General features: G+C 42.3%; 1 protein-coding gene across 1 annotated transcript; it reads left to right on the top strand.

Annotated features, from left to right (window-relative positions):
• Positions 1-1,095: 1,095 nt before the first annotated feature.
• LOC144114004 (epimerase family protein SDR39U1) lies at positions 1,096-14,515 on the top strand. Its single transcript, XM_077647429.1, has 6 exons — positions 1,096-1,188; positions 1,695-1,801; positions 2,973-3,055; positions 5,415-5,536; positions 12,656-12,802; positions 13,996-14,515. Exons 1-6 carry the CDS (start codon positions 1,170-1,172, stop codon positions 14,409-14,411), a joined length of 894 nt encoding a protein of 297 aa, XP_077503555.1. The 5' UTR covers positions 1,096-1,169; the 3' UTR covers positions 14,412-14,515.
• The last annotated feature ends 386 nt before the right edge of the window (positions 14,516-14,901 follow it).

Here is a 14,901-nt window from a genome sequence, read left to right as displayed (position 1 = left end):
GTTCGCTTCGGTTGGTTCTAGTATATAAGGGGCCGCTGGAATAGCTTGGCAGGCGCTCAGACTGTGTGGCAGAGGGTGGGTAGAGCCCCACAGAGTGGACATTCAGGGCGATAGCGCGCTGGGTAAGTACAGTGGAAACGAGAGGCAGGGGAAAGTCTGAGTCTCGATTCGATCGGAGAGAGAGCACAAGCTTGTCCTCTGAGAGACGGCAGTGAGTGAAAAGCGCTGCGGTCGCGCGGTAGTGGTCGAGGATGTCCCGGCACACAGAAAGTACAGGGGAGAAAGCTGTCGAAGGCGGGCCTGGCGAACTCGGCGGCGAATAAACTCGGTAGGAAAGAGCGCGAGGGTCTCGTCCATCCCACGAGCAGGTCACCTAGCTGTCATCATATCCATTGCTTCATCATCATGTCCTGGGGTCCAGACGAGCATGGTCGGTGGCGCGGGAGTGGGGATATGTCGAAGGAGAACAGCGGAGATGTGGTCAACAACTAAGTCCCGGTACCCACGACAGGCGGAGGCCGGATCAGTAAAACCAAGACGGGGTGCGGAGCTAAGGGCCGGGGACCTTTGCGCAAGACGAACCTCCCCGTCTCAGTCCGAGGTAGTCTTTCATATTGGGCGGTAAGATGAAAAAAATCAATTTTCGCGCGTTAATGAAATTACGACCGCATAAACCTAGGCGGTTGTGGTTGGCGGCGTCGCTGGGGTCGCTGGCAGAGTGGTTATGGCACTCCGCTGCTGACCCGAAAGACCCGGATTCGATCCCGGCCGCGGCGGTTGAATTTCTATGGAGGCGAAATTCTAGAGGCCGTAAAAATTTCTGGAGCCCTTCACTACGGCGTCTCTCATAGCCTGAGTCGCTTTGGGACGTTAAACCACCTTAAACCAAACCAAACTCAACATGCCTGTCTATGCCTGTAACAACTGCAAGAGAGAAATCGAAACTGCACCTTGCCAGCGCTGAGACGATTGAAGTCAAACGCAATGAAAATCCTCAGTTATATTTGCACACAAAAAGTTATCAATCAAAATTGCCACTACTAAAACATTAACTGATTAATTTGTTTTGGAGTTTCCGCTGTGCACTTTGCTATTTCACCGCATGAAGCGCTGCGATCTGCTCGGTGCTAGAAATGTCGGCTGCTTGAAGTCGGAAAATTGAGGCGAAGATGGAAAAGGTGGTTATTGGTAAGGTATCTGGGCAATAACTGTAGACCTAGTGGCGCGCTCATTTACTGCAATATCTTTCATATGACATTTTCTGTCGACATCACTTTGTTGTTTGTTTTATACGCTGACTAGTAGACCCTGCTGAAGCGTAAACAAGAGCGTAGCACAGGGAATGTCCTTCCCAATGTCGAATCGTGCTCAAGCACAGGCTCTTGGCTGTTAGCAGCACGTACCGAAACTAAGTTTCGCACCTTCTCACTGCACTTCAAGGCAAATACTTAAGCCACAGATACTGTTGGGCAGGTTGGTGGAACAATTGTTCTGCAAATTGTGGGAGTACAAACATGACTAAAACAGAGAAGGCGCCTGTCCTGCCGTCTTTCTCTGATATAATCTTGGTATTTGCGTTCTCACACTTTGAAAAAGCTTTGCTTCGACTCCTGTATTGCTGACTGACTGTCCGTGCATTCATGGAATCCTGCTTCAAAGGTGCCGATTTTTAAACACTTCGCCTGCATTTTCAGGTGGAGGGACAGGCTTCATTGGGACAGCGCTCAGGAAGGCATTAAACAAACTTGGTTATGATGTACTGGTTGTGTCCAGAAAGCCTGGGGCGAATGTGCTCACGTGGGTATGTACACAATGAAGGCATTTTGGCTAGGCTTCAAGCTCAGTTTTTGTCAAATTCTGACTCGGGAGGCGTGTGTTTTTTGAGCAACCTTGCCACACACAGCTGCTCATGCCACCTTTACTGCAGGGCTTCAATCTGCACGCCATATAACTTTTCCTTGAACATAAAATGATTTCTCTGACAGGCATGCTGCCCTTGGAAGTGACTGAACACTGTCAAGTTATAAGGCAAGCACAAATGAACTGTTAATGAATATATGAACTTGTACCGTTGCTCAGGCCCAAAGAATTCTCGCTTACTGCACTGAATGGTAAATGTGTTTACTTGGACCTTATGGCTATGAAGTAGTGAAAATGTGCATAATTTCGAATGAGGATGCTGCTTTTTGGCTCATAGGTGATCCGTCTGGCTGTATCTAATAGTCTTAAAGACTATTATAGGTACAGTCTTTGTAAAAAATATACAGCCTACAGCCCAAGGGGTCTGATTCCAAGCCATGTAGTGGGGCTCTTAAGTACATTTGACAGTGCTAAACTTGGGAGGGTTGAGAACTTAAGTTCCTCCCCCCTTCATGAGAGAGCCCCTGAGTACGCAAGAGGAGCCACGCTGCAGGGTTCAGAAGCAGACCTTTTAGGCGATATACTTTTGACAAAGACCATAAATTACTGTTAGTAGAGCGATGACTCATGATAGGCGGCTGTCCCGGATTCTACCTCTGGATTAGGGCAAATTTTTCTTCAACTACGAATTTTCTGTGACATGCATTTGTAAAGCGTAGGCATCTGGCTGCGCATGGGTAGATGCTAATGAGCAATATTTTCAAGACTGTGCGTAAGGAATGAATGCATTTCAAGGAATATGATTCAACTAATGAATTTGGCTGCTAGTAATAAAAGGTTTTGTAATTTGATGTCTCCATGCTGAGGACTCTGAAATTGCTCCGCATTGAAGGAAAGTCGTGGTATCTGTGTTGCACTCTGCCATTAGAGAATTCTCCTGCTTGGTGCAACATAACTTAGTATACTACAAATAAGGTTGCTGTTTACAGCCATCGCATCACCATTTGGCGATGCTACTTACTGAAAATGACAGAATATTGTCGTAGCGTAGAACAGTCTTGCTTTTCTGGTGGCCTTTGCTCACATCACAGTGACTGTTATTATTCCCACAGACTGACCTGGCGGAAAAAGGCCTGCCCAAGTGTACAGCTGTTTTCAGCTTAGCTGGCCAGAATGTCATGGATCCTATGCGAAGGCATGTACAGAAGAACAGCATACCCACGTGCATTTGTCATGTAGTCATGACAGTGTTTGCCGTGCATATTCTTTTCCAGTGCTGAGTTTTTCTGTATAGTCTCTAAAGGGAAGGTAACTGCAGAGCTGCTTAGTTCTGCCTCACTATTTTGAATTGCCTTATTGTTTTGACCATGCAGCAAATCTGGATGGCCTAAAAATTTGGTATGTTAATCTCCTTGTGCATACCGATATGGCCGTCAGGTTTAATTTCCTCTGTTTTTGTTGCTGGGCTGACAGCCATCGGTGTTGCATGTTCTAGAACATGTGGGTCTCTCGTGGCACTCTTGGACAATCAGTGGCGTTACTCGTTTTTCATTTCACAGAGACGCGTGCTGTGACAATGCTGCATATGAAATGTAGAGGTTTATTTTTGGTCATTGAAAAGCCTAGCCTAGCAAGGTTGCCTTTTCCTAAAGAACAATTGATCTTTTACTCTTGGATATCAGCTGGAGTACCTCTGAGAAAAATGGGGTTCACTGCTTCATATTTTGTGGCGCTGATTAATGTGTTTTACTTGACAAGACGTAGTTTTACGTTTTTCGTCCACATTCTATTACTGCTGCATACTGTGATGTACTGTGCAGTTATGGCAAAATATTTAATGTCGATATTATTACAACCTCAATATTTTATTATATATATGTAATATTTGTGAACAGTTCATGTTGGACATATCTGTGTAAATGGGCACCTGCAGTTTCTCTTGGCGAACTTTTTTGTAATAGGAGTTTATACTATATAAGCAAGTTGCAGTCACATCAGGGGTTATGAAGCATTAAAACACTGCAACACACGTGAAATGTGCCGTGATGGATAATTACGTGTGGAAACATGCATAAAACATGGGTGCACCAAGATAAAATTTCATAGGAAGAATAAGAATTTATATTGTGTGTTGAAAATTCCAATTGGACATTCCAGTTCCTTCATAAATTTCAGTTTATGTCCCCTTTCATTTAGGTAGTCCAATTGGTTCTTAAAATTCTAATTGCATATTCCAACTGGTTCTTAAGACTCCAAGTGGCATGCCATCAAAAAAATAAAGGGGGGGGGAGGGGGGGGAGTTCCACTTGGACTTCCCATTTAGAAAATTCATAATTTTGTTTATGGTTTATGGTGGTTTAACGTCCCAAAGCGACTCAGGCTACGAGAGACGCCATAGTGAAGGGCTCCGGAAATTTCGACCACCTGGCGTTCTTTAAAGTGCACCGACATCGCACAGCATACGGGCCTCTAGAACTTCACCTCCATCGAAATTCGACCGCCGCGGTCGGGATCGAACCCGCCTCTTTCAGGCCAGCCATAATTTTGTGTTTGGAACCAATTTTGGAAGCTCCAGTTAGAATGTGTAATGCCTAGTTGGAATACCTTGAGCATTGCTAAGTGTGCCATTTGGGAGGTCCATTTGGAAAGTAGTCCCATATCATTGATTGCCTTGACTAGGATTTGCATATTGCTCTGTGCGAATACAGAACAGTGAACTAATTAGGTTCTTGTAAGAGATATTAACAGCTTAATCTGCTAAATTGTTTATCATTTCCACCATCACTGCAGGGTGATTAAATGAAATATCTTCACTCAACAGACAAGTGCCACTGGCTCTAGCAAAAGGTCCCATGAATACGGTATATAAGTGGAAGCACAAGTGTGTTCTGAAGATATACCAGGTGCTTCAGGGAAGCCCGCCACTAATTGTTAAAATAGTGTTTTTGAGGTAAAGAGAAGATTTTTGGGGCATAGTGCTACCAGTGGTGGCAGACATCCAAAACAAGCGAATCATGTTAACTAGTAAAATGATAAACTTCTGTTTCATCGTTCTGTTTCATAGTTCTGTTCATTGTATCTGTGTCGTTCCGTCAAAGTTAGCGCTGTTTCGTCGATCTGTTCGTCGTCTCTGTGTCGTTCCGTCAGTTAGCGCTTCAGTAGGCTTACTGATTGTTTTCAGTGTGGCGTTGTGGTCGTTGGGCTAGCTTTATTCGGTCATTGTCATGGGCACTGCCTTTGGTAGTGGCAGCCTACAAAGGAAAAAAATAAAACAAGTGAAAAAGCAGACTGACAGTATTTTTTGTTTTTTTTATTGCATCTCCAACCAGCAGGGGCAGTGCTTGTGACGCCATCACTTTAACCACATAAAAACAATTCATTGGGGATACCAAGGCTACTGTAATAGGTCCACCCATTGATGTGTTGGTCAGCCTTGCTTGGTTATCTTCACTTGGTGCAGCCCTCCTTCCACTTGGTAGAAATTTGGTTGGTAGTAACAAGGCTCTTGTGACAAACTAATCGATATGTGCTGTATGTGCTGCATTGAACTGCAGGTGGACACCTGGCTTCAGGCAGAATGTCTATGCAAGCAGGGTTGAAACAACGAAAGCACTGGCTGATGCCATCAAAAAAATGGAGAGCCCACCTAAAGCCTTTGTCTCTATTTCAGGAGTTGGTAAGCCCAACAAGTCTTGATTGTTCTGTCAAGTAAACATGTTGAATGCTTATGCAGGCTTACTTCACTCCGTGAAATAAGCTACGTGTTTGAATAAAGTAAGCTATGCTCGAGAAGTTTGAAGACATCTGCATGTTTGATTTAGCTTTGTCATAGAAAAACAGCTTAATGGTTCATTATGATAAGCATGCAGGAGGCCCCCTTGAAAACTTGAGTGTGATTTTCTTGTTGATTGCAGGCCTGTCTCCCTAAATCCGGCATGCAGGCTCATTGAATTATGTGTGGCAGTAATGTACAATTTTATTTATCATGAGCAGGTCGGCAACAGCTAGGCCAGTCTTTTGCTACCATGTTACAGAGGGACATGCTCAATAAAAGATGCCATTAATTAATTTATTTATTTATTTATCCAGAAACACGCAGTTCCAAAACCATTACAATAGGAGGGATATACAAAAAGCATTTCACCTCTGCCCCTGGGCAGAGTAAAAAGTACACAGGGAACAAACAAAACATTATTTAAACGTGTACTTTCACAACATTGAAGAAGAAAGCATCATTTGATGCTTTGATGACACACAACACAACCTGCTACTCTATTCCATTCCCTAATGGTCTGTGGAAGGAAAGACACTCTGAACAATTTTTGTAGCAAATTCATGAAGCTTGAAATTATGGTGAATGCGGTTACATGTATATGTAAAAAGATTGTTGCAAATATTTTTCACATGTGACATTAGCAGCTGAAGGATAAATTGTGTGAAAAGGCTTCAGACGTACTTTCTTTCAGCGTGTGCAGAGCAATTCTCAGTACATTGCTTCTTTCATACATAACGCATTGTACTGTACCCCATGTGCACTTACCAGATACGAAACGAGAGGCAAGGTTCTGCACCTTCTGTAGCTTGCCTTTATTGTGTACTCTAGGCAGCTTCCAATCCATACATGCGTGTCAAGGACTGACTTAACATAAGCCTTCTATAGAATATTCCAATATGACAAAAGACGTTTGTCATGTCGATACTTGTATCGTGCTTATATGTTACAAACTGCTGCTATGGAAATGGATGCTGCAAAAAATTGTCTGTTTCCCTCAGTAGCCTTTTTTTTATAATAGTCTGTTGTTTTGCATTCCATTAAGTTGTAGATTCTGAAATTTAACGTTGCTTTTGGCATTGATTACCTTACTGGAGGTCTTATGCTGGCTTTCTATGTTGTGAAATCTTGCAAAAAATTTCTATTATAATAAATTTATCAACATTGAAAAGGGGTCCTTTGCAAGAGCTAATTCAAAACATGAAACCAGCCAAAATAGCTGTGTGTGCTAAAGTTCTGAAAAATTGTGATAGCTTTAAACTGAAAGCTGCCCTAAGCTAACCTTTCATGTGCTGAAACCTTGCCGAAAAAAAAAGTGGCACATTACAGATGGTTGAAACCAATGTCATACTGTTTGCCGTCATGTGGCTCAACTCAGAGTATTTAAAAAATTTTTCTTGTTTGGTAAATTAGGTAAATTTAATTATGCAAAATTTGTAGTATCCATTTTGGGGCTAAGTGTGTTTCATGAAGGTGTGTTGAGGGGAGGTTAAGAAATAGGGTATTCAGTTTTTTTGTAGCAACACATCTCCTGCATGATCCTTTTTTTCTGGAATTTAAGGAAAACCTGCAAAATATGAAAAGAACCATGTGACTGCACTGTTACACTAATGTGCTATAGTGCTCTCAACCACGTTTTTAATGAACGAAGCATGCGTGCTGACAATGTCGAAGTGAGTGGCCGATGCTGCTGTCATTATCAGCCTGAAAGTGTGTCAACACTTTCATCCAGAACATAACAAGTGTGCGGCGCCATCTCCGATAAGTGATAGGCAGGCTGCCGAAAACCAATTGACATGTCAAGGTTTTATTCACCCATTGCACATACAAAACAAAAATGGAAAGAAAAGAGGCCAAGTTGTGGACTTCAAAGTAGCCTCCATTATTTTAAAAATAATTTTGCAGCCCGTCATAGTGAGTGGTGGCAACAAAGTTTGGCATGACAAGCGCACATGCTTCATTCGTACAGAGCTTAGTTGAGCCCACTACAATATATTTGCGTGAGAGCGCATTCGCATAGTGCTTTTCATATTTTTCTAGCTTTATTTAAATGAGGGAAAAGTGGACCATGCCAGAGATATGCTGCAGCAAAAAATTGAACGGGTTATTTTTGAACCTCCTCTACAACTTAACAAAACATGCTTGGGCCTAAAATTAATATTATGAAATTTTCATAAGTAATCCTAGCTAATGTAGCAGTTAGGCAGAATTTGAAAGATACTGTGAGTTGTGCCACATGGCGGCAAACAATATGTAGCTGGTTTCAACCATCTGCAATCTACCATGTTTTTTTAAGCTTTGGCTCAAGTTGCATGAAACACACTGCACATTCATGCAGGGTGCTACATGGTTTTACTTCTGCATGTGCATGTAATGCATGTAGAGTTGACTTTTTGACAGTCTATGAATGACTTTTGTGAGTATGCAGTCAGTAACACCAGGTAAACTTGGTTAATGTTTGTAAACAATGTTTGGCAACATTAGTTTATAAATACTGATGAGGTTTGCTTTGAGTGGTGTGCGTAGCATTGATTCCATGCGTTAGCTACTGTTTTACAAAGTCGTCTGTTGGGCTAGTTGGTACAGCATATCGCATTGTGAAAGTGCAGGTAAAGACAAAGGACAAGAGAACAGGACGAGACAAGCGCTTGTCCCGTCCTGTTCTCTAGTCCTTTGTCTTTACCTGTGCTCTCAAAATTCAGATAGCTACTGTGGTAGGCTGCATATGAGCCATATTTCACTGTTTTGCCACGAAGGAGGTCCACGATATGTATGCGTGACTATACAACATGTTTGTGTTTTAACGTATGCAGATTAGAAAAGAATGGTAAACCTATAGCAGCTGTGTAGACACAGTATGTGAATCTGTATTAGAATTGCCGATCTGAAGATCACACATGAATTAATAATGGTCATGATAATTCCAACTAACTAGTCGTGCATTATTAGCTTTTCAAGTGGAGGGTTATTTGAGAGGTTTTTGTCCTGTAGAAGGAGTATTTGGACTCATGATGATCATGATGATATTAGTTTTTACATGCACAGAATGTGAATTCCTGGAGCTGATGCATCGTGTTGAGATTAAACTGGTGCATTTGTTTCAAGGTGTCTGCCATGACCAGGAGCTTTTTGCCATTAGCACACATGTTGCCCTGAAAAACTTTTCATTTCAGATCTTTATCCTCAGTCATTTAAAACTTTGTGATAGTCATCTGATTAGTATTTGGGTCAATGAAAAATGCTTTACTTGTTTGAGACAACTTCCAGGAACGCTGCCTTAGTTTGATGCCTGCACTATGCATCAGTCCCTTTAAAAGGTTGGCCCTACTTAAATTGCCTACAATACAGGGGGTTTCACGTAACATGATCCAATGATTAAAAAAAAATTGCTCACCGGAGCTGGGCGAAACGAACGACATATTGTTTCCCGTCATGCAGAGCTCCTCAGAGTATTTTTAAAAGACTGCCTAATTAGTTAATTAGCTAAGATTAGTTATGCAAATTTTCTATAATTCATTTTAGGGTCACATGTATTTACTTAAGTTGTAGAGGGGGTTAAGAAAGAACCGATTCAATTTTTGTGGCAACGTACTTCGTACATGTTCTTTTTTTTCTGGCATTTAAAGCAAGCCCGTGAAATATGAAAAACAAAGCCACGTGACTGTGCTCACATGCTACCATACTCCAAAGCTCCCAACTATGTTTTGAACAAACGAAACATGCGTGCTGACCGTGCCGAAGTGGGTGGCTGCCACTCACTTCGACAAGCTGTAAAATGGTAAAAAAAAAAAAAAAATGGATGCCACCTTGAAATATGTGGCGTCACTGCTTTCCCTTCTTTTTTTGTTTTGTCTATGCAATGGCTCAATAGAAACTTCGTCTGAATTGGCTGCCGATGACCTGCTTATCACTTATCGCAGGTCACGGTGCGCGCTTTCCATGCTCAGAAAAAATGTGCTGACGTTTTTCCAAGACTATGCTGAGAGCGCTGATAGCTGCTCACTTTGAGGTGGCGAGTGCGTACGGTTCGGTTCGTTCACTGAGGACGCACTATCACGTGATTTTTTCATATTTCGTAGGCTTTCTTTAAATGCTGGAAAAATGGACCATGTAGAAGGTACGTGGATACAAAAAACTGGATCGGTTGTTTCATAACCCACTCTACAGCTTACCGAATCTCACGTAACCCTAAAGTGAATATTAAAATTTTTGCATAATTAATCTAAGCTGATCAGCTAATTACGTGGAATTTTAAAAAAACTCTGAGGAGCGCCACATGACGGGAAACATTATATCTTTGGTTTCACCCAACTCCGATGCGCCACTTTTTTTTAACCCTTGGTTCAAGTTACGTGAAACACCTTGTATATGTGCACATTTCACACTTACAGTATGCCAAGGGTAGCTCTACCATTCATTTTTACAATGTGTCTAAGCAAAATACAGTTGGAAACAATACTATTATGTTGATCAGTGGTGTCTCCAGAAACTCAATACTATTCATTATCACAATTTTGTATAATCTAGCCTGCTGCCAAGGCTCAGTGAACTGTGATGTTTGCTGCTAAAAGAGGATTCACACCATGAACCAAATCGCTGATTTGTCTAGGGGATGGCATATCACAGGACTACACATCACGGTCCCTGGCAGCCAATTTGTGTCCTGGTCACTGTGGACAAAAATAGTACAGTGATTCTATTTTGGCAGCTTACAAACACGGATTTGGAATGAACAAAACTCGGTGTCTTGCAGCAAAGGCATTCTTTGTGTTTTCTGGCACTGAGAATGAAAATGGGCGTGAAGATTTTGCAAATGTGAAGGACAGTTTGTACATGCTGCCAGAACAAGTCAGGCACATGTACAGGTCCCTCCAATATGAAAGGGAATAACTAATTTGCACAAAAAATGAATTTTTCGGTTACTTCTCTACTAACATTGAAAATGAGTTTTGGATATTACACACCAAGAGCAAAACTAGTTAGAAAATAGAACAAAGTGTCTTTGTCACTCATAATTATTGAGTAATCATTAGTTAAATGCTCAAACTTTGTTCCCTTTCTTATTGAAGGGACCTGTACTATGGCTGACAGTGCAGTTTCTTGTGCCCTACTGTCACAAGTTTATCCACTCTGTCATCCACTGTTCTTATCCATCATGTGAATTCCGTCAGCAGGTGGACAGTCTTGGTGACAGGCTTGACATAAAATCGTGGGTTTGTCTGTGAGCTTGTCACGTGTGTTGTGTGAATCTCTGTGAAGCAAAAAGTTGCTGGATGGGTCATTGCTTTGGCAGACAGATTTTGATTGAAGCAAAATGTGAGAATTTCTAAGTGCTGAGGTCATGTTACATATTTATCCTCTGTCATTCTGTCCTAGAGGAAACCTTTCAATATGACATCTCTCATATATGACGTGTTATAGCTTTAGGTGCATTACTACCTTGTATATGTGCACATTTCACACTTACAGTATGCCAAGGGTAGCTCTACCATTTATTTTTACAATGTGTCTAAGCAAAATACAGTTGGAAACAATACTATTATGTTGATCAGTGGTGTCTCCAGAAACTCAATACTATTCATTATCACAACTTTACAAGCTGAGCGTGAAGAATTTTAAACAAGATATTATGTTAAAAGTCAGCATCCACTGGAGTGTAGCTGTGCTGATCACAGAGGAACACTCTAGCATTTCTCAACTTTTCATAGCAGAGAAAAATCCATTTTCATCTTGGTCTTGAACTCGAGATTACTGCTGCACCCGGTCATTCACTCTTCCAGCTAATCTCACCAAAACGGCTCGTAGGTAGTAGAGGTTAGCCAAATATGAGGACTTCTACAAATCATTCCATTAGGATAATCGTTGATCAGCTCGAGCTCACCATACTTCGTTTCATACATTGCAGTCAATGCTACCAAAGCTTGCATACCTGTTCATTCAGGCTAAGTCCGCACCCAAAAAGTAGTTTGGCATGCAATCAGAGTGAACATAGACATAGTTCGTTGCGGAAAATCTCAAGTACCATGACTAGCAACCTCCTGCACTTCGTGTTTTCTCTTGCCACATTTTCATCCTGCGAATCATTGAGATCACACGTGGCTGTATGATACGCGGCTGGTAGGGTGAGTTATTCTTACTCCATCCGCACCCAAAAAGTAGTTCATACTCGGTGTAAATTGTAGCCAGAGGGCCCGAACACTGAGCGCCTCACAGCTTCGACCATAAATTTCAGTGCTGCCAGATTATTTTGTACTGCTCTGTGTTTTCCTCCAAACACTCATTGAGGCGTTGAGAAGAACGATTGATATGTGGCGGAGTAAGGTGGTTTTGCGGACACATTACTTCCACAACCTCCGCAGTGTTGCCTGCTATGCATGAAATGGAGTATAGCATAACAGTTAGCTTAACTGGTAGAGCAGCTGCCTCTTGTGACTGTGCACCTAAGTTTGAGCTCAACATTTTTTTTTTTTTAAGTACAAAAATTTGAGAAACCTGCAAAGGTTTTATTTGCAACTGTACTACTGTGCTCAGGCAGGTGTGGATGGCAATTAGTCCATTTTTCGAATGTCATGTGCTCCACCTTGATGTATTCCCCCAATCCAGTGGACTAAAGTTGTTCCTGTGTTGATTGATATGGCCTTGCCCTATCATGGCTGGCTTAGATGGGAGGTGGCGGTAGTGGCAGGTTTGAGTTCTAGACCAGGACATATTTCTTTTCAACTACAAGTATTTAAGAAAGCTTTATAGCTTTCCTTTGCAGCTCCATCGCTCTGCTTGGCTGTATGTTAAACGTAATTATTCTCATTTGAATTTCACTCTACCTCAGGAAATTCCCCTGAAAAATTTGCCTAACGAAGCATTATTTTGCAACAAGCACCAGCAGCTTGCAAGGTGACTAACCTCTATGCTGTCGTTAGCACTTGTACAATAGCACTGAGGCTGCTTTTACTCCAGTACCCCTATAGTGTCTCCTTACCTGGGCAGCAATGCTTATAAGGTGGTGTGGACTGCCACAAAGTGCAGGCTACTACAAACCAGACCCTGTGGAGGAATACACTGAGGAGAGTCCTGGTGGTGACCATGACTTCCTTGCCAAACTCTGCACCAAGTGGGAGGCAGCAGCTAAACTCCCGCCAGAAGTGAAGTGCCGGACTGTCACTGTGCGCTCAGGTATCACTTTTGTGTGCTTTTTATTGATTATTGTTGAAACACGCAAGCAGAAGCATGCTTGCTTGAAAATTTTTACTTCATGGAAAAAGGACAAAGTAAGCACTAAGTGCGACGAAATAATCATTCCCTAGCAAAAGCTAAAGGATCTGATTGTTGAAACTACCATATATTGCCAAGTATAAGTTGACTCTGAATATAAATCGACCCTACAACTCGTCCCTTTCGCTCAGAAAAAAAAAAAAAAGTTGACCCCAATTATAAGTCGGCAAATACTCCCCCTGCCTCACTGCCGCACGCAGCTCCCCGTGCGATGACATGATAATGCACATGCAGCTTGGAGCAATAAACAAGGAATTCTGCTATTGCTAATCCAGCAGCCGGAAGCAAATGAAGATCAAAGGTGATAAAACGGTGCCCCCGCATGTGGCCTGGCTGATGAGTAATTCTTCAATAAAATTTGTTGAGTTTTGTTGGGGTTAAAATTGGGCTGACACGATGGCGTATTTATGGGCGAGGGAAAGTGGCTGAGTAAATGTGCACAATTCGAATTTTCTTTAGCGACACCAACTTACAAATTTATTAAGGTCTTTTCTTTTTTTTGCACATGGAGCTCCATGTATCCTGGGGTATGGGCAGCGACACCAGGCACATACCACGGCTCAGGTGAAACTATATTAGATTTCACGTATAGAACGAACCCCTGCCCCCACCAATTTTGGACGGTAGTTTTTGGTTTTTGTAAATAAAGGCCAACTTATACTCGGCAGTATATGGTAAGTACTATTCTGCTTTGTGTCGGTGAACATTTAGAGTGCCGTATAATCTTATTGTTCGTGGTTCCTTTCTTTTTGTATTAAGTGTATGCACATGCACAGTTCACATTTTCTCGACACAGCGTGTCGTGCTTAATAAATAAATAAATAAATCAAAACAAGTAGGAAACTATATGCTAATGTTAGCACTTAGCTTTAGGATGCTAAGAGCTTTTCAAGAGTTCTTGCTGTAGCCAGCAATGCAAATCAATGTGTCCAACTGCCGTTTATTGTCTTTGATGATGCACTTACTGCTACATGCAAATGTTAGCACGATGCAGACAGATGTGTGTACTCTCACCTTTAGCTGCAGTCAACTATAATGGAAGCAATGCTACATTTTGGTGGGCGGGAACGTAATCATGAGCTGTGTTGGTGCAGGCGTGGTGCTGGGTTCCAATGGAGGCATGGTCCAGCAGCTCTACTGGCCATTCTTCTTTGGCCTGGGTGGGCCAGTGGCTAGTGGCACTCAGTTCATGCCATGGGTGCACATCAGTGACATTGTTGGCATCCTCATCCATGCTATGGACAAGGATGGCCTAACAGGTGTTCTCAATGGTGTTGCTCCCCAAGTTGTTACCAATGCAGAGTTCACCAAGGAGTTTGCTCGTGCCATGTGGCGGCCAGCACTGTTCCCACTGCCAAAATTTGTGCTTGATTTGGCCTTCAGCCCAGAAAGGGCCACCATGATGACAGAAGGGCAGAAAGTGATTCCAAAACGCACTCTGGAGTCAGGATACAAGTATAAGTTTCCTGATGTACGGTCTGCATGCCAAGATGTACTTCAGCGCAAGTGAAGAGGCTTTTAAAGATCTGAGGCAGTGTTTGTGCCCAGTTCTGTGACCTGGCTCATTTCTGTTTTGCTTGCAGTGAGTTGAATAAAGCAGAGTGTATGTGCATACTTATGGTACATGTGGAGTTTTTCTGCGAGTTTTGCATTCTTTTTATCATGTGCACTTTTATGCTTGCTGACCTGGAACAAAAATTGTGAGGAGCTGTAATTAAAATTTAATGCTTAGCAGTAGAAAAGCCATAATACCTAGCTACTGTGATAACATTTGTCATTGCTGCAAAATATCGCTTGCATTATTGATGATGAATTCGTTGTTTAGTGCATTTAAGAACAGTGCAATGCAGCGGTTAAGCATGAAATGCTCATAGGTGGTGGCATCCAGGTTTTATTCAAGCTCATAGTCATGCCCAGAAGTGGTCCATCAGCGGACCATCGGCGGTTACCAAGTAATATTGCAATATTGTAAGTACATGGATGCACAGCTGCTCAAGCCA

This window comes from Amblyomma americanum, chromosome 1 (assembly GCF_052857255.1).
Source record: "Amblyomma americanum isolate KBUSLIRL-KWMA chromosome 1, ASM5285725v1, whole genome shotgun sequence".
In the NCBI taxonomy this organism is placed as follows: Eukaryota; Metazoa; Arthropoda; class Arachnida; order Ixodida; family Ixodidae; genus Amblyomma; species Amblyomma americanum.
Note: the sequence above shows the minus strand (reverse complement) of the source record. Positions and strands in the feature narration are given on the sequence as shown.

Coding starts and splice junctions, on each gene's coding strand:
- LOC144114004 (XM_077647429.1), top strand. Junction 1,802..2,972: donor GGGCGAATGTGCTCACGTGG/GTATGTACACAA, acceptor TTATTCCCACAG/ACTGACCTGGCGGAAAAAGG. Junction 3,056..5,414: donor GTCATGGATCCTATGCGAAG/GCATGTACAGAA, acceptor ATTGAACTGCAG/GTGGACACCTGGCTTCAGGC.